Raw genomic sequence first — 26203 nt, 5'->3', positions numbered from 1 at the left:
AATGACGACCAGCTATATTTCCTTTCAGTTCTAAAATCTTCAGCTCCCGCTCCATCCGTCCCTCCCTCCCCCCTCACCCCCCTCCTCCCCCTCACCCCACACACACATAGTTGGAGACTCTGGCTAGGCGGTACCGCAAGTCTGGAGGTGTGGCAAATGTTCGTGAGGCTGAAAGGGTGCGGGCTTCGGAGAAGCTTCAGGACCACATTCTGAGCCAGCGGCTGGCGCTGGTGGAGGCAGTCTCGTCTGTCTCGGGCTCGGGGGTCTCTCTGCTGGACTCTGTTCCACTGACAGAGGTGACTCTGGTGCTAGTTGATGATGTGGCCACAGAGCGGTGCTCGCCGGTGATCACCACTGCGCTCCGAGCAGTCCCGTCTCATGCACGTGTCTTGACAGTGCCTGCTGCCATCACCGTGGCAGGCCTCAAGGCCCAGATCTTTGGCGTGCTTGGCAAGTTTGTCAAGCGGGCCAATGTCAACGTCGACCGCGCCACCCTCGGCTCGCGGCTGTCGTCGACCCACGAGTTTATTCTCTCGATCGGCGGCAAGACCGTAGAAGCACACAACGAGGATGCCCAGCTGCAGGCGCTGCCTGCTGTGCTCAAGGGCGTCGAGTCGGACGACGGCTGCATCGAAGTCCGCCTCGTCAACGAGGCCCAGTACGATCTCGACGTCCGTGCCCAGCTCATCCACGCCCGCATCGGTATGCTCTCCGGCCGTGTCGGTGCCATGTCGGACGAGGCTGAGAGCGACCCGGAGATCCGCGCCTTCCGCCGCCAGGTCATCCCGCTCATCAAAGAGGAGATGCGCAACCGGAAAGGCGGTGTATACGCGCTCGCGCCCGACATCTGCTCGCTCCCGCTCCCGGCGTCGACCGCCGAGCGGCTGCGTGGCGAGCCGGCCTACGTCCGCTTCCACTACATGAACACGTGGGAGTCCAAGACAATGGCCTGGGACCTGCTCGACGTCCCGGCCTCGGTCCTTGACTCTCTCTTTACCAACCACCGCAAGGTGCTCCGCGGCGTGCCAGACGACGCTTCGCCGCGTGACTACGTGCTCAAGTGCTACGGCTCGGCCGACTTTTACGTCGGCGACACGCCGCTCGCCGACTTTAACTCGGTCCGCCGCGCCCTCCTCCGCCACGACCACATCCACATCTCGATCATGTCGCGCAACGACGCCCTCGCCATGGCCACTGCCGAGGTCGACGAGGAGGACCTGCTCTCAGCGCTGCCGTCTGCCGACCCGGAGGAGTTTGTCCACACCGCGCTCTCGATCCACCCGCTCGGTGCCGAGGAGGTCAAGGCCATGGTCGCTCCGTCGATCGCCTCCACCACCCTCTCCATGTGGGACATGATCGAGGTCCCCTACCGTGTCCGCATTCGCGCCGCTCAGGACCTCAAGTTTGAGTCGACCAAGCCCAAGTCGAAAAAGGCCAAGAAGCGCGAGAAGCAGACCAAAAAGGTGCTGAAGCTCTCGGATCTTGTTGTTTACGTCGAGGCCGCCCTCTACCACGGCTCAGTCCGTCTCGCCGACGTTCAGCGGACCGCCGGCGTACTTATGGCCGACTCGCCGCGCTGGGACGAAGAGCTCAAGTTTGACATTGACGTTGCCGACCTCCCGCGCGCCGCCCGGCTTTGCGTCACCATCTTTCTCGCCTCGGAGGCCGCCCTGCTCGATGCAGTCCGCGGGCAGGCCGTCGAGGACGCACTCCCACTGGGCGCCATCAACGTGCCGGTCGTTGACTACGCTGGGACGCTCAAGACCGCCGGCGCCACCCTCGCGCTGTGGCCGTTTGAAAAGGCCAATCCCATTGCGACGGCACAGCAGAACCCGGCCCGCAACACAGCGCCACTGCTCCAACTGCAATTCCCGGCCTTTGCCGGTAGGGTCGTCTTCCCCACCCAGCTCGGTCTCCCGGTCGCCACCCCGCCGACGCCGGACCCGGATGCCGACGAAATGGCTACCGTCGCCTCGCTCGTTTCCAAGGACTCGGTCTACCGCCTCTCTTCGGCAGAAAAGGACGTCATGTGGCGGCACCGATACCACATTCTCAGCGCCCACCCGGCCGGCCTCGCCAAACTCATCCTCTCGACCCCATACCATCAGCGGATGGCGGTCCTGGAGCTCTACCAGATCCTCCGCCAGTGGCCGCCGTACGCCTCGCCGCTGGACGCGCTCGAGCTCCTCGACGCACAGATCATGGACACTGTTGTCCGCGATTTTGCCGTCAATGCTCTGCTCTCGGTCTCGGACGACGAGCTCTCTGACTTTATGATCCAGCTCGTGCAGGCGCTCAAGAACGAGAACTACCACGACACGCCGCTCGCCCGATTCCTCATTCGACGGTCGCTCCGCTCGCGCCGGCTCGGGCATGTCTTCTTCTGGTGCCTCAAGGCCGAGATGCACATTCCTGAGGTCCAGACAAGGTTCTCACTCTATCTCGAGGCCTACTGCCGCGGATGCGGCCAGCACCGCGACGAGCTCCTCCGCCAGGTCCGCCTCACCCAATCGCTCGTCGAGTCGGCGGTGTACATCAAGCAGGTGCCGACCGCAACGCCCGAGGTTCTCCAGGCCCACCTCGAGGCCAACGTCAAGTTCCCGGCAAAAGTTCAGCTCGTCCAGAACCCGTCGATCGAGGTCAACGGCCTCGTGCTCAACAAGTGCAAGTTCATGCAGTCCAAGAAGATGCCGCTCTGGCTCGTCTTTGCCAACGCCGACGGCCAGGGCGCGCCGTGCTACTCGATCTTCAAAGAAGGCGACGACCTGCGCCAGGACATGCTCACCCTGCAGATGATCCGCATCATGGACAAGATGTGGCAGCAGGAGGACATGGACCTCCGTCTCAAGCCGTACGTCGCCATCTCCACTGGCGACGAGGTCGGGTACATCGAGGTCGTCCTCAACGCCGCTACCCTCGCCGACATCCAGGTTGACAAGGGCGGTCTCGCAGGCGCATTCAAGTCGACGCCGCTTGCAGACTACCTCCGTGACCACAACCCGACCGACGCCCAGTACGCCGAGGCTGTCTCCAACTTTATCGTCTCGTGTGCCGGCTACTGCGTCGCCACATACGTCCTCGGCATCGGCGACCGGCACAACGACAACATCATGCTCGACCAGGCTGGCCATCTCTTCCACATTGACTTTGGCCACTTTCTGGGCAACATCAAGAAGAAGTTTGGCATCTCCCGCGAGCGCACCCCGTTTGTCCTCACCCCGGACATGGTCCACGTCATGGGCGGAAAGGACTCGGCCGGCTTTGCCGAGTTTGTCTCCATTTGCTGCCGCGCCTACAACGTCCTCCGCCGCCACTCCAACATGCTCATTAACCTCTTCGCCATGATGGTCTCCACCGGCATTCCTGAGCTGCAAACCCTCGAGGATCTCCGCTACCTCCAGCGCGTCCTCAAGCTTGGCGCCTCGGAGGAGGAAGCCGCAGACTACTTTCGCTCCCTCATCGACATCTGCCTCAAAAAGGGCTGGCAGACCACCATCGACTGGTCAATTCACGTCGCTGTCCATGCATCCGTCCTCAAAAAGTACATTTAGCTGCCTGCCCTCCCTTGCTTGCCTCTCTCGCTACCTTGCCGCTCGCCCACTTGCCACCCGCCCGCCCACCTGCCGTCCGCCCGGCCGACCACCCCACCCCACCCCCCACCCCCACCCCCACCCCCACCCACCCACCCACCACTCCCATCACATACACGCACACACACACTCGTACACATGTCCCTCACCCTTGCCCTCGCCCTCCTCCTCGCCCTCCTCGCCCACCCCACCACCTCCACTACCCTCCCGCTCCCCACCACCACCACCACCGCACCGCTTCCGCTGGCATCATCATCGACAACAACATCGATCCCCATCTACGCCCCGCTGGCATTCCCTTCCGCTCCGCGTCTCGCTCCGCTGCTACTCTCGCTCTCGCTCTGCCAGCTTCCGGCTCATGCTCCTGCTGCTGCTCTCGCCACGGCACTCGTCCTTCGCCGCGTCTCGGATCCGATCTCCTCCCCTCCGCTCCTCGACGTCGAGAGCGAGTCGGCTCCCTGGAAGGCGCGACGGGTGGCGGCGCGCCTAGTTATCTCTCCCGATCTTGTCCTGGCGGCTGCTGACAACTCGTCCGCTGATGGCTGGGTTGTGGATGTGCATGTGGTGCTCGATCGGCCTGCAGGGCTCGTCGCGCCCGGCGAGAACAGCGACGCTCTGGCCGCGCTGGCTGCCGACTGGATGCCAGCCCCGGAGAGCGCGTCCAGCATCGTCGATGTAGCGTACCTACCCGAGGCCACCGAGCTTGTAGTGGCTGTGGGCTTTGACGCACCTCCGGCAAACGACTCGGTAGTCGCCACCGCGATTGCGTTGCCGTCTACTGCTGTGCCGGACAGCGCGTGCGGGCTGAGGGCTGTGATGAGCGCGGGCGAGCTGGCGTGGCTGTCACCTGGTGCGACGCCGTTGGATGGCACGGGTGCCGTGGGTGTGCCGCTGCAGAGCGTGCCAGACGTGTGGCGGGATGTAAGCGGAGAGGCGGGCTACGTCCGGCTCGCATCGCGTGTCGTCAGAGTCAACGGGACGGCCGGCGGTGTGGCCGTCGGCATGCTCTGGGGCGGCGGTGAGGTCGGTGGTGGTGGCGCTGTCTGGCCAAGCGCGACGTTCACCGATGGTCCCGAGTGTGTGCCGCTGGCGGCTGTGCCTGCCGCGCTGACCAGCGCGCTCCCGGTGCTGGCCTTCTGCGACCGGTTCACGGCGGGATCGTACAACGGGACGGTCTCGTCGGGCCGCGGGTCGCGGACCGGGGCGCTCGGCGCGCTGGCGGCCGCTGCCGCCTACGACCGATTTGCCCGCACGCTGGAGCTCATCGACTGTCGGCAGCGGTACTCGATCTGGTCGTGCGACGACTGCCGCGACGCCTACGCCCGTTGGCTCTGTGGGCTCTCGCTCCCAGGCTGCACGCCTTCTGCCGGCCCGGCCCGCATCGCGCCGTGTCGTACCCTCTGCGACGACCTGGTCAAGCGATGCCCGGCGTACTTTGACTTTGGCTGTACCGACTACGACCCGCTCTACTGGGACGGCACTGATCCGTCGGGATCGGACACGCCGTGCGCATCGCTCAACCGGCGCTCGCTCCCTGGCGACAGCAAGTCGATGCAGCCGGCGCCATCGGCGGTGACCTCGTCATCACCGGCATCATCAACCACCCAAGTCGCACCCAGTCATACCACCGCCATCACGGCTACGTTGATCACCGTTGCGGCTATCTTTGTGGCATCCGGACTGTGAACCCAGCGACACCACCCGACGTTCCCTTGCGTGTGTCGTCAGCCGACCAAACCTGCCGAGCGAACACCAGCCAACCCCACACGCTCCACATACACCACACACACCACACACACCACACACCACTACCCTCTCCTATGGACGCCCCCGTGGACGTAGACGACACGGCATCCCCCGTGGTGGTCGTCAAAGACGTCTCCAAGCGTACGCGCACCACCACCCCACCCCCTTCCCCTTCCCTCCCCTCCCCCCTTCTCCTCGCCCCACTCACCCCCACACCCACACCCGCACCCACACCCGTAGGCTACACCCTCGAGGGCGGCGGCGAAGTTGTTGCGCTGGACGGGATCACACTGGATGACTCGTCCGAGTTTTTCGCTATCAAAAAGGGCGAGTTTGTTATGCTCCGCGGACCATCGGGCGGCGGCAAGACGACGCTGCTCAATCTCCTCGGCACGCTGGACAAGCCGACAGATGGTGTTGTTGAAGTCGTCGGGCATGCTGTGTCGGCAGAGTCGAGCGATGCAGAGCTGGCCAAGTTGCGCCTCGAGTCAATCGGCTTTGTCATGCAGAACTTCTCTCTCATCGCCACTATGACTGCCTTTGAGCAGACGGAGCTGCCTATGATTCTGCTCGGCAAGCTGAACAAGAAGGAGCGCCGCAAGCGAGCGATCGAGCTGCTGACGTATGTCGGCCTAGGTGACCGCCTCTCGCATCTGCCATCCGAGCTGTCCGGGGGTGAGCAGCAGCGTGTGGCCATTGCCCGCGCTCTTGCCAACCGGCCGGAGCTTTTGCTCCTCGACGAGCCGACTGGCGACCTCGACACCGCCAACACGGTGGCTATGATGGATCTTGTCCTCCGTGTCAACCGCGCCGGCGTTACCGTTGTCCAGGTCTCGCACAATGCCGACCTCGAGTGCTACGCCTCGCGCGTCGTCTACCTCCGCGGAGGCCGCTTTGTCGAGCAGGCACTGAACGCCGCCCAGACAAGCCTCTCCTCCACCGACTACATTGCCTTTCTTCAACGCGCCAAGGTGATGCTGACGATCTTGTGGATGCCTAGCGCACGCACGCTGTCCTTCCGCCTGAGCTGCCTGCAGGCCACCGCCTTCGCTGCTTCGTCCTGGCACGAAGCTCGAACCTTCGAGCCACAGCCCCGACCCCCACCTCAAAACCCAACCCCCAACCCCACTCCCATCCCTACGTGCCCTCTACCACCTCCATCATCATCATCATCATATTCTCACACTCTATATTGTACGCACGGTACGGATGCCCAACCCGATGTAATCGATGTGCTGATCATCAAACCCCTCCCCCTCCCCCCTTCCTCACTCACACTCTCAACCGACACCATCTCACTCATTCCCCGACGCCTCAAGTCAACCATCATGAGTGCCACCACCATTTCGCCAGCGGGACTGCTGCAGAAGTCCATCATCCAGCACAAGCTGGCTATCGAGAACCTCCGTTCTAACCGCGGTACGAACACCCTCACCCTCTTCCTCATACCCTCTTCTACTTGCTCATCCCCTTTTCCCACCTCCTCTTTCCCTTGCTACCTTCTCTATGCCCCATCCCCACCACCACCACCACCACCCCCCTCTCCCCGGTTTTTGGTCCTTCATCCATGTCCCCTTCCCCGCAGGGACATTCTCCCTCCCCCCCCCCCCCCCTACACTCATGCACATACCCTCCCTCTGCACAGCTCCGAAGGAAGAGATTGCGGCTGCACGTGAGGAACTCGGTAAGATGCAGGAGGAGCTGGAGAGCATGCTGCCGGAGGAGCGCGGAGGGGACAAGCTCAAGTCGGGCAAGCGCAAGGAGAAGAAGCTGAAGAAGCTGGACAAGAAGAAGGGCAAGCCCAAGGGCAAGGGCGGAAAGAAGAGCAAGTCAAAGGACAAGGGTGCGGACTTTACCTACACCGAGGTGACTCCGGTCGGCGAGAAGAAGCAGCTCGGCGAGTTCCTCGAGGCCTACCAGCCGCGGGCGGTCGAGTCGGCCTGGTACGAGTGGTGGGAGGCGTCGGGCTTCTTCTCGCAAAAGGCCGAGGATGTGGCCGAGGACCAGGAGACGTATGTCATTGTCATTCCGCCGCCGAACGTCACTGGCTCGCTCCATCTCGGGCACGCACTGACTAACGCGGTGCAGGACACGCTCGTCCGCTGGCAGCGGATGCAGGGCAAGGCTGCGCTGTGGGTGCCTGGCGTCGACCACGCTGGCATTGCCACCCAGGTTGTGGTCGAGAAGAAGATCATGCGTGAGGACGGCCTGACCCGGCACGACCTCGGGCGCGAGGCCTTTGTCGACAAGGTGTGGGAGTGGAAGGCCGAGTACGGCGCGCGGATCACCAACCAGCTCCGCAAGCTCGGCTCGTCGCTCGACTGGGAGCGCGAGGTCTTCACCATGGACGAGACCCGGGCCAAGGCCGTCACCGAAGCCTTTGTCCGCCTTCACAAGAAGGGCCTCATCTACCGCGACAACCGGCTCGTCAACTGGTCGTGCCAGCTCAAGACGGCCATTTCCGACATCGAGGTCGACTACATCGACCTCGACGGCATTGTCAAGCGCAAGGTGCCGAACCACGATGGCGAGTACCTGTTTGGCTGCATCATCTCGTTTGCGTACAAGATCTGCGACGCCGACGGCGTGCTTGATGCCGACGACGACGAGATCGTCGTTGCCACCACTCGTCTTGAGACCATGCTCGGCGATACGGCGGTGTGCATCCACCCGGCGGACCCGCGGTACTCGCACCTTCACGGCAAGTTTGTCAAGCACCCGTACCTCGAGCGGGTCATCCCGATCGTGCTCGACGACGAGCTCGTCGACATGTCGTTCGGTACCGGCGCCGTCAAGATCACGCCTGCGCACGACCCCAACGACTACGCGCTCGGCCTCAAGCACGAGCTCCCGCTCATCAACGTGCTCAACGAGGACGGAACCATGAACAACGAGTGCGGGCAGTACGCCGGCATGATGCGGTTCGATGTGCGGACGGCGATGCTCGCCGACCTCAAGGAGCGCGGCCTGTACCGCGGGCTGGAGGCGAACCCCGGCATGCGCCTTGGCCTCTGCTCGCGGTCGGGCGACGTGGTCGAGCCCATGCTCAAGCCGCAGTGGTACATGTCGTGCACCGAGCTCGCGCAGCGCGGCATCGACGCCGCAGCCTCGGGCGACCTCAACATTGTGCCCGAGTCGCAGCGCAAGAACTGGCAGCGTTGGCTGGAGGACATTCCCGAGTGGTGCATCTCGCGCCAGCTCTGGTGGGGCCACCGCATTCCGGCGTGGCGCATCTCGACGTCCGCCGCCGACGCGCCGGACTCGGGCCTCGCCGACAACGACGCTTGGGTTGTCGAGCGGACCGAGGCCGAGGCCCGGACCGCCGCCGCCGCTAAGCTCGGCGTCGCCGAGGACGACGTGGTCCTCGTCCAGGACGACGACGTCCTCGACACATGGTTCTCCTCGGGCCTCTTCCCGTTCTCCGTCTTTGGCTGGCCGGACGAGACGCCGGACCTCAAGACCTTTTTCCCCACCGCGCTCCTCGAGACCGGGCAGGACATTCTGTTCTTCTGGGTCGCGCGCATGGTCATGATGTCGTTTGCGCTCATGGACGAGCTCCCGTTCTCGGACGTCTTCCTCCACGCCATGGTCCGCGATGCCCACGGTCGCAAGATGTCCAAGTCGCTCGGCAACGTCATCGACCCGCTCGCCGTCATCTCGGGCATCTCGCTCGAGGAGCTCAAGAACACGGTGGCCAACTCGAACCTGCCTCAGTCGGAGGTTGCCATCGCCCAGGCCTCGCAGGAGGCCGACTTCCCCGACGGCATCCCCGAGTGCGGGACCGATGCCCTCCGCTTTGGCCTCTGCTCGTACACCGGCACCGGCGGCGATGTCAACCTTGACATCGATCGCGTCGTCGGCTACCGCAACTTCTGCAACAAGCTGTGGAACGCGACCCGCTACGCCGTCTTCCACTGCCTCGGCGACAACTTCCAGCCGTGGACCGCCACCGAGTTTGAGGCCTCGTCCGCCGAGTGGTCGCCGGCCGACCAGTGGATCCTCGCCTCGCTCAACGAGGCCACGGTCTCGGTCAACGCCAACCTCGCCAAGTACAACTTTATCCCGGTCACCTCGACGCTGTACGAGTTCTGGTGGGGCCGCCTCTGCGCCTACTACATCGAGCTCTGCAAGCCGGTCATCACCTCGCCCGAGACGCCCGACCGCGTCCGCGACGTCACCCGCCAGACCCTCTACACCGCCATGGAGGCCGGCTTCCGCCTCCTCCACCCCTTCATGCCGTTCATCACCGAGGAGCTCTGGCAGCGCCTCCCGCGCCGCCCCGAGCACGCCGATGCCGGCCTCGAGACCATCATGCTCGCCGAGTACCCGCAGGACAACCCGGCGTTTGCCTCGGACGCCATCCTCGCCGACTTTGCCTTTTTCCAGGCTGCGCTCACCGGCGCCCGCGCTCTCCGCGCCGAGTACGGCCTCTCGTCGGCCAAACAGAAGGCCCCGATTTACCTCTCCGCCGCCACCGACGACGCCCGCGCCTCGTGCGAGCGCTACGCCACCTACGTCGAGTGGCTCGCCTTTGCCGAGTCCGTCACCGTCGTCGCCGACGGCGAGGCCCCGCGCCAGTGCGCCGTCAACGTCTTTGCGCCCGGCGCCTCGGTCCACCTCGAGCTCAAGGCCGGCGTCGTCAACGTCGACCGCGAGCTTGCCAAGCTCGCCAAGAAGAAGACCGCCCTGGTCAAGGAGGTCACCAAGATCGAGAAGAAGATGGCGAACCCGGCAAAGTGGGACAAGGTGCCCGAGGCCGCCCAGGTCGTCATCGTCGAGAAGCTCGAGGCTGCCAAGGTCGAGCTTGTCGGCGTCGACGAGTCGATTGCCATGTTTGAGGCCATGAAGCCCGGCGACGCCGCCGCTTCGTCGTAAAACCCAGTCTCGCTCCGTTTGCCCCAAGCCACAGACTCGCCAGCATCAGCCGCCGTCGCCGCGCTCCCGCTCCCGCCGCCCGCCGCCCGCCCGCGCGCCATCGGTCGTCGGTTGGCGGCCAACCGACACGCCAAGGGCCGGAGAGAGCGAGAGCTGTGAGCGAGGACGGTACCTCACTCTCCCTCTGCACACCATGGACCCCAACGCGGTGTCGTTCTCGGGAGATGACGCAGCTCCGCGGTCGAAGCGGAGCCGGTCGTCGTCCAAGGGCCGCAGCTCGAGCAAGCGCAACGCGCGGAGCATGCCTGGCGGGAGCCGGTCGTCGCGGAGTCGCGGCGGGCGGGGCTCGGCTGGGGGCAGCTCGTCGCGCAACGTCCGTTCCACATCCTCGCGGAACGCCTCGCGGAACGCGTCACGGAACGCCTCCCGCTCTCGCTCTCGCTCAAGGGGTGGAGCCAGTGATGATGATGATGCCCGTGGGACCTCCTCCCGCAGACCGGCGTCCTCCTCCTCCCGCAAGGGTAGCAAGTCGCGGGCAGAGAAAATCGCCGAAGCTGAGGCCATTCTCCAGTCGCAGAAGACCACCGCCAACACCCTCAACGCACGCGCAAAGCTGGAGCGCCTCAAGGCCAAGAGCCATGGTGAGCGCAGGCGTACGTCATATCCTCTCCCCTCTCTCTCTCCCCCCCCCTCCCTCCCCTCCCTCCCCTCCCCCGCTCCCTCCCCTCCCCCGTGCACTTCCTCGTCCTGCCACCCTGCCCCCCCCCCCACTCCCTGCCTCCCGCCCACCGCAACAACAATCGATGAGTCATCGATTAATGTCAGTCGCACGCCCCCCCCCCCCCCCTTTCCTCCTTTCCCAGCCCCTCCCCCCCAACCAACGATTATTTGTCAATGTGATTAATGGTGGCCACCGTTTGGCGCCGATTTCATTGCCACTTTGTGAGCCTTTTCGCACTTTGGTTCAAAATTTGTAGCCTGGCTGGCTGGCTGGCTTGGCTGGCTGGCTGGCTTGGCTGGCTGGCTCTCTGCCCCACAATCTCCATCACTCACGGTTATTCCCTTGGCCCGCAGTCTCGCTTGAGACGCTCGACCAGCGGCTGACGCAGCTGGAACGTGGAACTGGAACGGGAGGCAGACAGGGCAAGTCGTTTGAGGACGAGGTGCTGCGGTGGCTGGACGCAGATGCGGTGACGCGGCTGCGGATGGTGCAGATGCGGCGGCACGACTACTCGCGCAAGTGGTACCGGCGGACGATTTCAGTGACAACCATGCTGCTCGCGTTCACGCACTTGCTCTTTGTCATCACGCAGCTTGTCATCGAGGCGCCGCTCTCGTACTTCCATGTCTTCAACTGGATTGCGGTTGTGCTCTACACCATGGGCGGGATCACGGCGTGGACGCACAAGACGTCGTGGCAGGCGCGGCCGCAGACGCAGCACTCGCTGACACAGTGGTTCTTTGTGGGCCTTGTGCTCTTTATCTTTGTCGCCATCTGTGCCTGGTTTGCCCACCTGTTTGACCTCGAGTCACAGGTCGCCGATTACTGCCGCGACCAGCCCGAGGGCGTGTGCCCCGCCGGGACATCCGAGGGCGGCCTCCGCACCTTTGCCGTCCTCATCCGCCTGGCCTGGATCTTCTACTTTATCTATGCCATCGGCGCCCTCGCGCGGTACACCTTCCTCTACCTCGCCACCATCGAGCGCCACTACTACCAGAACCCGGAGCTCCGCAAGGACCTCCGCATGTCGCTCTTTGTTGCCCTCATGGGCCGCAACCTCTGCCTCCTCTCCAAGACTCTCAACTTTCTCTGCTGCGAGTCGTGCTCGCCCAGGACCCTCAAGGCCAAGCACGACGATGAGGAGGGCTCGTCGTCCTACACCGCCGACCTCATGTTCGGCGATGACGATCCTGAGGAGGGCATCGCCGCTGTTCGTGTCGGCCGCCGCGACCGCGTCCTCGCCGCCCTCGAGTCGTCCTATGACGAGGAGGAGGAGGAGGCCACCCACGTGTACAACCGCGAGCTCGTCTCCAACCACGGCTCGCCCAACCTCTACCTCTGCACCTACTGCACCTGCTTCCTCTTTGCCTACATCGCCCTCGTCATGTGCTACACCGGCGACTCGGGCACCATGCTCTCCAACTTTGCCTGCATGATCCGCATGGGCACCTCGGCCTGGATGTAGACCCCCCCCTCCCCCGCCACCAACACCAAGCAAACACACACCACCCCCTTTCCCACTTCTTGTTGCAGAGAGGCCTTACTGTCGCTGCAGAGCATAGCCTTGCGCCTCGCGTCCTCCATCACAGCCGTCGGATTGCCACACAAGCGGACCGCCCGACCGACCGACCAGCTGACTACCACCACCACCACCACCGCCACCACCACCACCACCACCACCACCACCACCACCACCACCACCACCACCATCCTCGGCACCCCCTTACCCACCTCCTCGCCCTCCGCCGCTCCCGCTCCTCCCACTCCTCCCACTCCTCCCACCTGTCCCCCTCCCACCGGACACCGCCGGCATACACGTCACCGACTCCGCCACCGCAACCATCGTCCCTCGACCACCTCCTGTCGCCGGCTCCCTCTGCATCTGCCCCGCCATTGACCTCGCAGCCATCACCACCAGCTGATGGTACTGGCCACCACTACGCCGACAAGATCAGCTCGCTCCCGCACGAGCTCATGTCGCCGGCTCTGTCACAGACACACTTCCTGCCATCCGCCCGCCTGATCATCCGCCGCCGTCACCGCATCCGGTGCATCCGTTCTCATCGCCACAGCTGCTGCCAGTCGCCCCGCCCGTCATCCCGCACTCGCCATCGGCGCCGCACACCACTCCGCCACCGTATGTGCCTGGTCGGCCAAGGCCTCTTTCGGTCCAGGTGCCCGAGGTCGAGGACGACCAGCCGCTGCAGGATACTGCGCTGTCGGCGTCAGCACTGGTGACATCGCTTCCGTCGCGCGAGCCGCCGCTTGCTCCGAGCCCTGGGCGCCATCAACGCGCGCTGCAGATGGCGCTTGAGACTCTGGCGAGCGAGCGAAAGGCCAACGCGGCGCGAATGGAGCAGTTTGAGGCCAAGCTCGAGAGTGTGCGTGCCGCGCAGGCCTCTGCCGCACAGCGCTCGCAGACAGAAACGACCCGGATTCGCGCTGCTGTCGAGAAGCTGGTCTCGGAGCGCGACGAGGCGCGGGAACTGCTTGCCCGCGCACGGACAGAGGCCCAGACCCAAGAATCGCTGGTCTCGGCACTTCGCGCCAAGAGCGCCGTCATGGATGAGTTTGTCACCTCGGTCGACGCCGCTATCTCCGACGCCGAGGCCGAGCACAATCTCCAGCTCGCCAGCCTCCGTGACGCCCTCGCCGATCGGGACGCCTCCATCACCGAGCTGCAGAACAAGCTTGCAACCAAGCACGACGAGCTCGTTGCCGCCCTCCACCAAGTCGATGCTCTCCACGCTGCCCTCGCCGACAAAGACGCCGCCCTCGCCACACTCACCGCAGACGTCGAGGCCCGTCGTGCACAGCTGGCCGCTGCCCTCGACGCCCACGACGCGACCCAGGCTGCTGCCGACGATCTCGAAGCCGTCGTCACCGCTGCCCTTGCCGCCGCAGACGCAGAGCTGGCCTGAGTCTTGCGAAAACCCGCGCCGCGCTCCCCACCGTCTTGTGTTCATTGAATAGCGCACGTTCGCGACTTTTTCCCGCCTCTGCTCTCGCCGCTGCACCCGCTGTCGCTCACGCCTTGCTCTGCGTCCGCTGCGCCGTCCTCGCCGTTGCTGCTCCCGCTGTCGTCCCCGTCACTGCCCTGAACGGTGACCTCAACAGGCTCGGTATGGCTGGTGGGTGTCGCCGACGCTGGCTCACTCTTGCGGGCTCCCAGGACCTCGAGCTGATGGCGGAGCGAGGTGATGATACGCTTCTGGGAAGCGACCGAGGCCTGTGCCTCGCCAAGCCTGGTCTGCATGATGGCGTTCTCGCTCCGCAACTCGGCGACTTCGCTCTGCAACGCGCCCATGAGCTCGGTGTCGATGGATGCGTCGGTGGCGCCGAGGTCTACGCCGGCAAACACCGAGTCGACAACCTCGTTGCGCCCCCACAGCTCGAGGAGCATCGGCTCTTCGCGGTAGACGTCGTAGACTTCGTCGTCGAGAACGAGCACATACCGCTCGCGGAAACCAAACTTGGGCGCGTTGCCGGGACCGACCCCGCGTTCCGTCACGTTGAGTACGTCCTCCTCCGGGAAGAGCGAGGTAAAGCGGACAAACATGCCCGAGTTGGCCGGTGACTCGACCGAGTGTGCGCCCACAATGTCGAGGACAAAGATGATCTCAGTCCCGCGCGCGTGCGCAAACGACGGCACCTGCCGCATCGGCTTGTACGTCGCCGCTTCGAGGACAGCAACTCGGACGTGGAGGCGCCCTACAGCCGCGCCGTCCTCGCTCACAATCTCGACAAGCTCGTCGATGGCGTGACCCTTGAGCAGCGGCTCAAGCGAGAGTCGCCCGCTGCCGACCAGCTGGTCGGCAGCGTGGATGGAGAACGGATCGTCAAACTCGACCTCGTCCTCAACAAGCCCCTTGTCGTCACCCAGTCCAGCCTCGGCGTAGAGCTTGTACATCGCCTCGATCCGCTGCTTGAACTCGGCAAGTGTGACCACAATCGTTCGTCCGTTGACCATCGAGCAGCACCGGATAGAAATGACGTCGTCACCGCCAACGGCAGGTTCCAGATCCGGCGAGAACATGACCGGCCGTTGCATGGCTCGCGCTAGGTCGTTGCCCTCGTCTGCCAAAATCGCCGCCTCGGCGAGGAGCGACATCCGCGGATCGACAGGCTCGGCGCCGGGCGCTGCGTCGGCGCCGCCAGCTCGCAGCGAGCTGTACATCGCGACGTGCCCCCGTGTCCAGCACTGCTTCCGCCGCCGATGCCCAGCACCAGAGACATCTCGCGGACCGCGTCGTCCCAACCAAACTCGGGCAGCGGCTCGGCGTCGAGCGGCGAGATGTAGCGAAAGACAACCGACTTGCCGAGGATGATGCGGCAGCCATTTGTGAGCGGTGTAGCCGCGTCGCGGACAATATGCCCGTTGACATAAGTCAGCGCGTCGGTGAGCGGTGTGATCGACGCGCCCGAGTCGAGCGAGACGTCCAGGACGCAGTGGGCAGGAAGGACGCGAAGGCCGGCAATGACAATGTCGGCAACGTCGGCCGACGCGCCGACCGTCGACCGCCCCGGCCTCAGGTAGTAGACCAGCGAGGCGGCAAGCTCCGGATCTGGGTTGAGGTTCACCAGATACGGCGTCGACTGCTTGCCTACCGCCGAGCCGAGCTGGCGGAGCGAGATGCCCTGCGAGGCCAGCAGCTCCTCGCGCTCGAGGACAATGAGCGAGGTCCGCTCGCGGCGCTCGTCGTCGGTCACCTTGAGCTCCGCAATGATGGCGTTCTGCTCGTCGAGCTTGCGCTGCAGCTCCTCGACCACCGGCTCGCGGGTGGTCTCGCCGCCGGCCTCCAGCAGCGTCTTGAGCCGCTCGACTTCGGCCTTGAGCGCTTTGACCATGTCCTGGTTCGAGGTCTTGTTGCGCGAGACCGAGTTGACGATCTTCTTGGCACGCTCGGCAAACGAGAGCGTCGAGTACGTCTGCGCGTAGTTGGACGACGCCGGCGAGATGGCCACAAGCATGATGGCCTTGGCGTTGCCGCCGAGCGACTCTTGCAGCAGGCGGGTGAGGACCGAGTCACGGTACGGAATGTGCCGTTTGCTCCGCGACTTGGACGTGAGTGCAGAGATGACGTTGCCGAGGGCCGAGAGCGACTTGTTGATGGCGCAAGCCTCCTTGAGCCGCGTCCCCTTGGCCCCGGTGTTGTTCTGGTTCTCCGAGCCGGCGAGATCGACCAGGTTCATCTTGGCGCGCAGGGTGGCGGTCCCGCCCTCGCCGGCCGGTGCCTCGGTGGTGAGATAGACGGTAAAGACGGCGTGCGAGCGCGACGATGAGTTGTTCATCTTAGTCGCCGCCACCGTCCGCTCCTTGGAGCCGAGCTCCAGAAAGTGGACCACGTCGTCGCTCGACGCTGCCACCAGCTTTTCCAGTCCGGGGACAAAGACGCCAAAGCGGGCGTGCTCGCGGACGACCAGCGCGCCGCCGGGCCCTTTTCCGCGCCCGCCGCCCGCACCGCCGCCAGGGTTAAGCAAGTCCTTGATACTCTCCATGTAGATCTCCAAGTACGAGACCTCGACCGAGTACTTTGTCAGCGAGCCGTCAGCCAGGCCAGCCTCTGCCCGGGCAAAGATCTCTGCACAAGTCCTGGGAATGAGGCCCGGATCATCGGCCATCCCCATCATAGAGTACGTCTTGCCCGAACCTGTTTGTCCGTAGGCAAAGACAGACGAGTTGTAGCCAGCAAAGGCAGCATCAAGGAACTGGCTTCCGAGCTCGTCAAAGACCATCTCCTGTCCGGCGTAATCGTCCTCGGATGCGGCGTAGGACCAGTAGACCTTGTCAAAGACAAACGTTCGCTCGGCATCGGCCCCTCCATCAAAGCCCTGCTCCTCCTGCCGATGGCTCTTAAAGGCTGGATTGGTCAGCGTCAGCGTCCCGCCTTGGCTATCCCTCCCCACCACCAGTTCGTCGCCAGCCTCTCGCTCCTTACGGTTGAGCGGTCGGACACGGACCGCCACGCACACAGCCGTCGATGCCCGTGATGTCCTGCCACCGCCTCCTTTGCCTCTGCCTGGCATGGATGGGTGAGGGGGGGGAGTGGGGTGGGGTGGGGAGGGGGAGGGGGGGTGGAGCGAGGCCAGGGGGGGGGGGGGGGGGTTCGCGGGTGGTTCAGGTGGTTGCGACTTGTGGGGGATTTGGGGGAGAAGGTGTCGATTTAGACGAGACGGTCGTCGAGCTGATCAGCAGGGTTGGTCGTCAGCCGGGCTAGTCGTCGGCCGGGTTAGTCGTCGGCCGGGTTAGTCGTCGGCCGGATTAGTCGTCGGCCGGGTTAGTCGTCGGCCGGGTTAGTCGTCGGCCGGGTTAGTCGTCGGCCGGATTAGTCGTCGGCGGGGCTAGTCGTCGGCCGGGTTAGTCGTCGGCCGGGTTAGTCGTCGGCCGGGCTAGTCGTCGGCCGGGTTAGTCGTCGGCCGGATTAGTCGTCGGCCGGGCTAGTCGTCGGCCGGATTAGTCGTCGGCCGGGCTAGTCGTCGGCCGGGTTAGTCGTCGGCCGGGTTAGTCGTCGGCCGGATTAGTCGTCGGCCGGATTAGTCGTCGGCCGGGTTAGTCGTCGGCCGGGTTAGTCGTCGGCCGGGCTAGTCGTCGGCCGGGTTAGTCGTCGGCCGGGCTAGTCGTCGGCCGGATTAGTCGTCGGCCGGATTAGTCGTCGGCCGGGCTAGTCGTCGGCCGGGCTAGTCGTCGGCCGGATAAGTGGTCCAACTGGTCTGGTCAGTGGTCAACGATCACTCGTCGTCTACAACGTACACGTCGCCCTCGTACGAGACCAGCCGCCCGATGATAGGCGCATCGATGTCAACCTTGACGTACCAGCCGCGCCCATCTGGGTGCGCGAGCGAGTAGCCGTCGCCGCGGAGCATGAGCGGGAACGGGATGCGAACAAGGCCCCAGAGGAGGAACATGCCCTTGGTGGTGTGCCGGAAGCCATCAGCGCCACGATCGCCAAGCGGCGAAACGTGGAACGCCATCTTCATCAGCCCGCCGTAGAACGACTCAAAGACCACTCCAGACGCGCCGTTGAACGCGCTCCGTGGCATGAGCGACCACACGGACTTGAGCTGCGACATGATCTTGCCGGGCTTTGACGGTGGGCCTGAAAAGAACTTGCGGTGCCAGAGCCCGTTCTCAGAGGTCACTTCGACCGCCACAGCCTCGCCGCCCGAGTCCTTCGGCAGCATCCCAAGCGTCGTCACCAGGTTGTTGAGCATCGCTTTGTTGCGGGTCACCGTCAGCGCGCCGCGAACCTTGCCGCCAGTGTCGTGGAATGCGCGCAGCGCCGGTGGCATGGCACTGATTTCATCCGCGCCCATAGCCCGCGTGAACGCGTGCGCCGCGCCGGCATCGTTCGCGCTCGCTCCACCCTCTGCAGCCTCGTCGTCGAGCGCCAGTCGCCACGAGAACGGCGCGCCTGCGCCGTCGAGCAGCGCCCGGAACTGATCGAGTGAGAAGAGCTTGCCGGCGAGGCCAGTTCCGAGCATGTGTGGCGGTAGCGGGCGGGCAGCTCGCGCCGCGTCGCGAACTTGCAGCGCCGCCAGCTCGGCAGCCACGACAGGTGTGTCCGGCCCGTACCCGGCCTGTCCGATGAGACTCGCCTCAAACGGCCGCTCGCTGCGCTCGCCAGTGGTGTCGACAAGCGTGCCGCGCATGTGCATGCCGCCGTCTGGTGAGCCAAACGGCGAGAGCAACTTGGCTGCCGCCGCCAGCGCCGGCGCAAGGCGATCGTATGACTCGATGCTCAGCGCGCTCCGCACCCATGCCAGCACACGCATCCCGGCCATCACCACAGGCAATTCGAGCGAGGCCGCAAACCGGTGGTTGCGGAGGTTTGGGTACCACATTGGAAAGGCATCAATGTCCGGGACAGAGACCGGCGCAACCAGCCGCGGTGTCGCCAAGCCGTGGAAGCCCCGCCACGAGAGCGAGCCCCAGCCGATCTCGGTCGCGTCGTCGGCGGTGCCGTCGCGGAATGCAGAGAACTTCTTCCCGCAGTACTCGAGAACCGAGCGGATGGTCCCGAGGCCGCGTGGTCCCTGGTGCCCGACGCCAATAAAGTAGTCGACATCAGCGAGCGCCCACCCGGGCCCGGCCGCGTCCTCGACCGCGTCCGCCAGTGCCGTGGACAGCGCTGAGACCGTCGAGCCGGCTGTTCGGATCATCGCCTTCTCTGACACCGGCACGTTGTCGTCAAAGCCAGCCACAAACACTCGTGAGTCTGCAAGATCCAAGTAGTGGACGTCGGCCGCGGCGCAGGCGCGCGCCAGCGCATAGCCCTCGTCTGTCGCCCGATACGGGCCAGAGGTGTTGACCACCAGCAAGCGACTGGCCTCCTGCCCACAGCGCAGCTCCTTCAGCGCTTTGGCAAGGACATCAGCCTCTGCCGTCGCATCGAGGGCTGCCGCTTCAAGCTTGCTACACGACATGTACCACTGCGGGCTGAGGACGTCCGGACGGACCGCTTCCGCCGACTTGGGCACCGCCCGCCACGATGCATCAGGTCCAGCAAATGGCCAGGGAATGTCCCGAATGTTCTTGTCACCCACCGCCTGCAGATCGTCCACCAGTCGCTGCGCATCGTCCTTCGATCGTCCGGCAACCACCACTCGCAGCCCCTCGTGGCACGTCAGCCTCGCCACCAGCCGCGAGCCAAAGACCCCATATCCACCCACCACCACCACTGTCGCGTCCTCGCTGCTGGTACCCGGTACAGACCGGTCGTTTGCAGTGCTCGACAACCTGCCCAGCATACTCGCCATGGTACCTGCCCCTATCTCGCTCTTGCCCATCGATGCGACTCGCCAGGCTCTTCCGCCCACCCTCATTCTATTTGCCAATCGCAGCATTTGTTCGTTCGCCAGCCGAGAGGAATGGTGCCAGCCAAGGATGACGCGCAGGGGCGGGCATACCTTCTGGAGATGGGGAGATCAGCTAGTGTCATGGTCGCCGTACTGGCGGGGGGGGAGGGGGGGGGGCGTTTAAGCCACGTGACGTTGTCGTCACTGGTAAGTGTAGGTGACGGCGTTCGAGAGGAGGCCATCGATCTCGACGGCAAAGCTGACCTTGCCGGCGGCGGCGGCCTTGGGAGAAATGCACGAGACGATCTGCGGGGCGACCAAGGTGGCCGGGCTCGACAGGGTGCCAAAGACGCACGAGGACGGCGAGGATGTGGCCGGCTCGCTGAGAACCGCAAATACCACAGTCCCGCCCGCGATCGGGCCCGACGACGGCGAGATGAGGTCAATGTGGACGCTGCTGGATCCCGGGATAAAGGCGGCGCCGCCACCAATGCAATACGGCGAGACCGAGGAGGGAAAGTCGGCGACCTTGGTCAACGCGGCGTAGCGCGGAGCGTCGGCACGGACCACGCCGCCGGTGGTGATGGCGTAGATCGACGAGCCTTCAGGCGTGGCAGTGATACCGCCGGCGCGACCGGGGAGCGAGACAAACGACTCAACTTCGCCAGTGATCCTACTCACCGTCTTCATAAAGGGTGTGTTCTGGTCCGAGAGCGCCAGCAGATTGCTGCCGACAGCAGCGAGACGGCGCGGAAACTTGCCGGTAGTACAGTTGAACGGCTTGGGCGCCGTCGCCGAGTCATGGGCAATGCCAAACACCTCGATGCCGCCAACACAACCAGGAAAGGTGCCGTCGTCAGCGCCAAAGTACCCGGTCGCCCCGTTGTCGACCACGACCACGCCGCCATTCATCCCGCCGCCGCCGTTGCCTGCAAACGTGCCAAGCTCGACCGACGAGCCATCAGCCTCGACCCGGAAGAAGCTACGTCCACCACCCTGGTAGTAGACAGTGCCATCACCAGAGACGGTCATGCTGTAGACCCGCGATCCGCCGGCATCCGCCCAGGTCGTGTTGACCTTGGATCCGTCGAGCGAGGCCTTGGCGATGTAAGCGTGCATCTCGTTGATATTGTAGTAAGCCCAGTAGAGCGTGCGCGAGGAGGCATGGACGCCAAACATGTCCAGCCCGTTTGTATTGGCCGTCACTCCCACCACCGATGTCTCGCCAGTCTTCACATTCGTGCTGAACAGCGTGCCCGGGTCGCACACCTGGGCCCAAATAACCTGGTCGTCGACCTGGTCCGCGCTCGCCCCATGGACGACCAGCAGTGTCATACAGAGCGAAAAAGTCAGGGCAAGCAGGGAGAGGGGGGCGAGAAGGGCGCTCCGCATAGTTGTGTTCAGAATGGGCGAGAGGCGTGGCTATCGCCCTCACCCTTGCCCTTACCCGTGCCCGGGGCCTGTCAGAAGGAGAATAGCGGCACAGGAAAATGTGCGACCTTTTTTCACTTTCTCAGAGGGACATCCCTGTCCTGCCCCCTCCCCCTCCATCCACCCACCCACACCCACCCCTGCCCGCATATGCGCCACAACGGATCCATGTCGACACCACGCCAAGTTCAGTGATGGCGGCCGATCAGAGACAGAAAAGATGATGATGGATGACCACAACTCGGGCACCGGCCTGTTCCATCCCAACCTGCAACCCGCGACAACCATGATCGAATCCAACATCTCCAAGATCATCACCATCAACCATCATCATCATCATCATCATCATCATCATCATCATCATCATCATCATCATCATCATCATCATCATCATCATCACCATCACCCACCATGGCGCCAATCCGTCCCAATCCGTCCCAGCTACACAGCCACCCGCCCGCTCGCCACCCGCCCGCCACAGCCACCCGCCACCCACCCACCCCCCATGCAACAACAGCCACCTCACCTCACCAGGGAGATGGCACTGTTCCTCCCTACCGAGGTAGAGCTGCTACGTGTGGTGTTTGAGGCATATGCACTAACACCGCCTGCCCGTGCGCCTTGTCTCGGCCTCTATGAGCTCTACGCACTCTTGCCACACTTTGGCCCCGAACGGCCTCTGGCCGATGTGGCCGACCTCATCTACCGCTTCGACTCGACGCTGCTGGGCTTTGTTGACTTTGATGACTTTCTCGAGCTCATTCAATGGGTCATTCGCGACGCTGCCAATCAGCAAGAGAAGCTGCTTGCCGCTCTCCGTGTCTGTGCCCGGAACTCGTCGACGCGATCATCGAGCTCGTCTGTCATCGATGCTTACACGCTCCGCCAGCTGCTCATGGCGCCCGGCTCAGAGTCGCCGCTGACGTACTCGGAGTTTGCCGCCATCCTCCGCCGCCTCTTTCCGCTCGAGGCGGCAGGCACCTCGGCGTCGAAGCGGAGCCCTGAGGCGCTGGTTGGTCTCCTCTCGGACGCACTGCACCCAGTTGTCGCCTCGTTCATCGATCGGCTTGAGGCGCGCAAGGTCTCGTTCCCGCGCTCGCTTGCTCGGGCCTCGAAGCGTCCGTTTGCATACTTGCCCGGCGTGTCTTCGCTGCTGAAGCACGCCTCGGCGAGCGTCCACGCCGACGAGGTGGTGCTCAAGGTCCGCATCTTTGAAGCGCTCGACGTCGAGGGTCTGGCGCGGGTCCGCCCGCTCCCGCACGGCGCCGGCATCGAGTATGAGGCGCTCTCTCTGTATGTTGTTGCCCGGATTTCGCCGTCCGAGTCGATGCCGGCAGTCTCGGCGCGGACGCCGGTGCTGGTTCGCGAGCTCTACCCCGAGTGGCACCAAGACCTCGAGCTGCGGATCCCACTCCCATCGCCACGGCTGAGCGACATTCAGGTCTGGGCATCAAACGTTCACCTGCACTTTGAAGTCTACGACGCCGTGGCGCACATGCCGGCACCGCATGCCGAGTGGATCGGCGCGGCTTCGCTCCCGCTCTCGGTCGCCCTCCACAACGCCGCCAAGCACGCACACTTTGCGCTGGCACTCTCTGCGCCTGGTGGCCTTGTCTCGCCCAACGCCGCATGCTACAAGTTCCCCGAGCGGACCGAGCCGTCGCGGCTGGCGCGCGCCAAGACGCCGGTCGGCGCGCACGCCAAGTCGCCGGGCCTCACCGCGCTCGACTCGTTCTACCCGGCACGCGACCGGTCGATGCCGCGATCGCCGGGAGGGTCAGACGGCTCGGAGGCCCGCGGCATTTCGCTTCCAACCGGAGCCATCTCCCGCAACAAGGCCGGTGACCTTGAGGCTGCTGTCGTGCTCGAGTCGGCCATTGCTGCCGCTCGTGAGCGGAAGCAGCTGGAGAGTGGCGGCAAGGCTAGGATTCTGCGGCCGCGGCTGGTGGTCTCGCTTGCGTTTGCCACTGACTTTGACGCTGCTCACGACGCGAACGCCGCCGATCCGGGCGAGGTGCGGCTCTCGGCGCTCTCGCCCAAGATCATGGAGCACTACTTTGTGCCACCAGACGTGCTCTGGCTTGCGTTGTATCCGGGGCGGATGGAGGAGGATCTGAGTGCCGGACTGGAGGTCGAGTCTGAGCCGGTGCCCGATGGCTCGCGTCAATCGTCGACGCGCCAGGCCAACCTCGACTCGCTGCTGGCAGCAAACCTCGACGACGTGGCCGAGATGCTGGCCGATGGCGGTAAGGGCAGGGATCTTGCCAGCGGCGCGCTGTGGGAGCTCTATCTCCAGTCGCTGGAGGATGCGTGTTCGGCCATGCCGCGGCGTGCCTTTCAGCTCGTTGCAATCGACGAGTATAACCGCTTCCGCTGGCTCCCGTCATTTGTCTGCCCCATGCCCTCGACAGCTGCCGGCCACTCGGAGGTCGAGCTTCTTGCCATGGTCTCTGCGCTCTCGGACGACGGCTTCCCGACAGACATTGCGTGCGGGAAGCCGAACCAACCGCGGATGCAGACGCTCTCGCCTGCGGTCGTCATCTCGCGCAAGGCGGCGTCCGAGCTGGAGAAGGCTCTTCTCCTTGCGTCGCTGCTCATCGGCGCGGGCGCCGACGCATACGTGGTGGTTGGCCGGCGGACAACCGGTGCGTTTGCGTACTGGGTCGTCACTCTCAGCCCGCTTCCGTACAAGCGGCGGCGGAAGCGGCGGAAGCGGACGGCAGACGAAAAGGCGGGGAAGGGGCACGGCCCAGATGCGGCAGCGAGCCAGCCACGGTCGCGCTCGCGCTCGCGCTCGCAGACGCGGTCGCGGACGCACGCCAAACCGGCATCGCGGCGGCCGTCGGTCGTCGACGCGATGGGTAACGTGCTTGTCATCGGCGATGCCAACGGCCCGGCAGTGGCCGCCAAGCGGCGGGCGTCGCTCGTCGACGCCTCGCTCAAGGCGGATACCCAGGCGGCAATCCGGTCACTGGCTGGAGATGCTCGGCCGGTTCCACGGTGGGGCCGACGTGGTTCGACGCCAGACCTGCCGAGCGGGGGCGACTCGGCCAGTTTGTTTGTAGACTCGGCGGCGTTCCTGAAGCTGCCGGCCGGCTTGCCGCCGACGAGCCAAGCGGCACAGAAGCGACGCGGCTCGGTCGATGTCGGGCTGGCGGCACTTGCACTGCGGCGCGGCTCACTCGACAAGCGTCCGATGCGGGACGGAAACGACTCGTTTGACTCTGCATGCTCCGACTCGTCCGTCGACTCGGTTGAAGCTGCAGTCAAGCGGGTGCAGCAGGCTGCAATTGATGCTGGCTCGACAGGCGGTCGGCGACGGCGCAACTCGCTCGCGGGCGTCGTGGCTGACGCGATAGCTCTTCATGCGGGTGGCGGTGAGGTCGGAGGTGGCGGCAATCGCGACGAGTACACGTACTCGTTCTACTCGACGACCGATGGCGGTGCCGACGGCGGCAACGGCGACGATGACGGCAACGAGTGGGGCATGCTCTCGCCACGCGGGATAGAGCGCGGCTCGCACTCGCGGTCGCGGACCTCGATCGTACACCAGTCGCACTCGCAGTCGTTCCTCGGCCTCGAGTCGGTGCTCTCGTCAGAGTTTGGTGGCGGGGCGCGGACTCCTGGCCTCGATCGGTACTCTTCGGTGGCGCGGATGCACAACCCGCTGCTTGCCTTTGAGCCGCGCAAGTTTTCCAAGCGCGCTCGGCCCAACGTGCGGCCGATGGGTGTGGTTCACTTTGATGCTGCGAGCGGTGCCATGTTCACCTCGTGCGACGACGCCGGCTTTCCGTTTGCCTCTGTCGGCACGCTCTTCAACGGCGACAACGGGTGGCTCAATGTGGCGCAGCAGGACCGGGTCGATCGGCTGGTGTGGGATCTGTCGTCACGGAGCGACTGGAAGCCATTCTTCTCAGACAAGGTCCTTGCGACCGCCGGGCCTGTGCAGCCGTGGTACACGCCGCCACGACTGGAGGTACGGCCGGCGCTCGACCGGGCGGCCACCCGCGCCATCGCGCTCACCATGGAGGCACAGCTGACTGAGCTGATCAAGGCCTACCGAGCATCGCGGGCTCCGGGCTGGCTCGTCCGAGTCCACGAGCCACTCTCGAACCGGCTGCGGCTGACAATCAAGCACGTGGACATGGTGGAGCGCGGCGCCGGAGCGCTCGGAGTCCAGCACGCCATGGACACAGCGTGGCCGTCGGTCCTCTCGTGCGTCCCGAACGGCGCCTTTCTCCACGCGCGGCTCTTCAAGTTCCGCAACACTTCGATGGAGGCTGTCTGCCGTCAGCTTGCCTACACCGGGCTCCTCGACGTCACCGCTGTCGGCGTTATCTACGTCATTGCCGCCAACCTTGTCTCGCGCCCACTCGGCCTCGAGGATGTCTGGCTCTGGTTCGGCTACCTCGAGTGGGCCGACGCGTACGTCGGCGATCCCGACGAGGCCTGACTGTGCTGTCCTTGATTTTACTGCAGGCGGCCGGCGGTTAATGTGCTGCGGCGTCCGAGACCATGACTGGCACACGCTTACTGATCCTCCGGCGTCTTGTTCGGCCAGAAGGGGACCTTGTTGAACACCACCTTGGGCTCCTAAACACACACACACACACACACACACAAATGATCATGAGTATCGACGGGAGACCAGCGGATGCTTTCGGAAGCAAAAGGCAGCGGATGCAGCAGTACGCGGGAGAGAGAGGGGGGAGGCGTTGGCGGGCATCAACCACGACGTGTCGGTCCAGCCGGACGTTTGGAGCACGGGATGGAGAGAATACCACCACAACAACCACACCATCCACTCGACAACACCTTCCACCAGCTTGACAGGAACCAGAACTTTCCGATCCAGCTCATTATCACCTCACCACCTCACCACCTCACCATCTCACCACCTCACCACCTCACAACAGTGTTCGTGTCGAGGGTGGACTGACGACACTGGCCCAGCTGCGACCATAACCAAGACGATGTCTCCCAGACAGCAGAGGCATTCAGAGCACTGGGTCTTGATAGAGAGGGGGGGGGGGGGGGGTAACGG

The 26203-nt window shown here is 64.6% G+C and overlaps 5 protein-coding genes across 5 annotated transcripts in view; 4 read left to right on the top strand and 1 right to left on the bottom strand.

The window, feature by feature from the left end:
• The window catches only part of AMSG_12293 (uncharacterized protein), a gene marked incomplete at both ends in the record, with an annotated part of 10656 nt that extends 445 nt beyond the window's left edge, over positions 1 to 10211 (top strand). The window contains 5 exons of the mRNA XM_013898832.1: positions 176 to 3512; positions 3939 to 5208; positions 5577 to 6324; positions 6670 to 6755; positions 6982 to 10211. Of these exons, the coding sequence (XP_013754286.1) occupies positions 176 to 3512; positions 3939 to 5208; positions 5577 to 6324; positions 6670 to 6755; positions 6982 to 10211 (8671 nt within the window). The remainder of the gene's footprint in view (positions 1 to 175; positions 3513 to 3938; positions 5209 to 5576; positions 6325 to 6669; positions 6756 to 6981) is intronic.
• A 193-nt stretch (positions 10212 to 10404) lies between these two features.
• Positions 10405 to 12445, top strand: AMSG_09832 (uncharacterized protein; the record flags this gene model as incomplete). The annotated part of the gene is made up of 2 exons (XM_013898801.1): positions 10405 to 10864; positions 11286 to 12445. 2 exons carry the CDS (start codon positions 10405 to 10407, stop codon positions 12395 to 12397), a joined length of 1572 nt encoding a protein of 523 aa, XP_013754255.1. The 3' UTR covers positions 12398 to 12445.
• A 461-nt stretch (positions 12446 to 12906) lies between these two features.
• On the top strand, positions 12907 to 13853 carry AMSG_09831 (uncharacterized protein; the record flags this gene model as incomplete). Its single annotated transcript, XM_013898800.1, has 2 exons — positions 12907 to 12920; positions 13091 to 13853. The coding sequence occupies 2 exons, from the start codon at positions 12907 to 12909 to the stop codon at positions 13851 to 13853; spliced, it is 777 nt and encodes a 258-aa protein (XP_013754254.1).
• Positions 13854 to 13894: 41 nt separating this feature from the next.
• AMSG_12292 (uncharacterized protein) lies at positions 13895 to 21120 on the bottom strand (the record flags this gene model as incomplete). Its single annotated transcript, XM_013898831.1, has 4 exons — positions 13895 to 15072; positions 15108 to 16825; positions 17684 to 19620; positions 19951 to 21120. The coding sequence occupies 4 exons, from the start codon at positions 21118 to 21120 to the stop codon at positions 13895 to 13897; spliced, it is 6003 nt and encodes a 2000-aa protein (XP_013754285.1).
• A 544-nt stretch (positions 21121 to 21664) lies between these two features.
• On the top strand, positions 21665 to 25612 carry AMSG_09827 (uncharacterized protein; the record flags this gene model as incomplete). The annotated part of the gene is made up of 1 exon (XM_013898799.1): positions 21665 to 25612. The coding sequence occupies one exon, from the start codon at positions 21665 to 21667 to the stop codon at positions 25610 to 25612; it is 3948 nt and encodes a 1315-aa protein (XP_013754253.1).
• Positions 25613 to 26203: the final 591 nt, after the last annotated feature.

Source organism: Thecamonas trahens (assembly GCF_000142905.1).
Source record: "Thecamonas trahens ATCC 50062 unplaced genomic scaffold supercont1.51, whole genome shotgun sequence".
NCBI classification, from domain to species: Eukaryota; order Apusomonadida; family Apusomonadidae; genus Thecamonas; species Thecamonas trahens.
The sequence above is the reverse complement of the archived record's forward strand: the minus strand, read 5'-3'. Positions and strand labels throughout refer to the sequence as shown.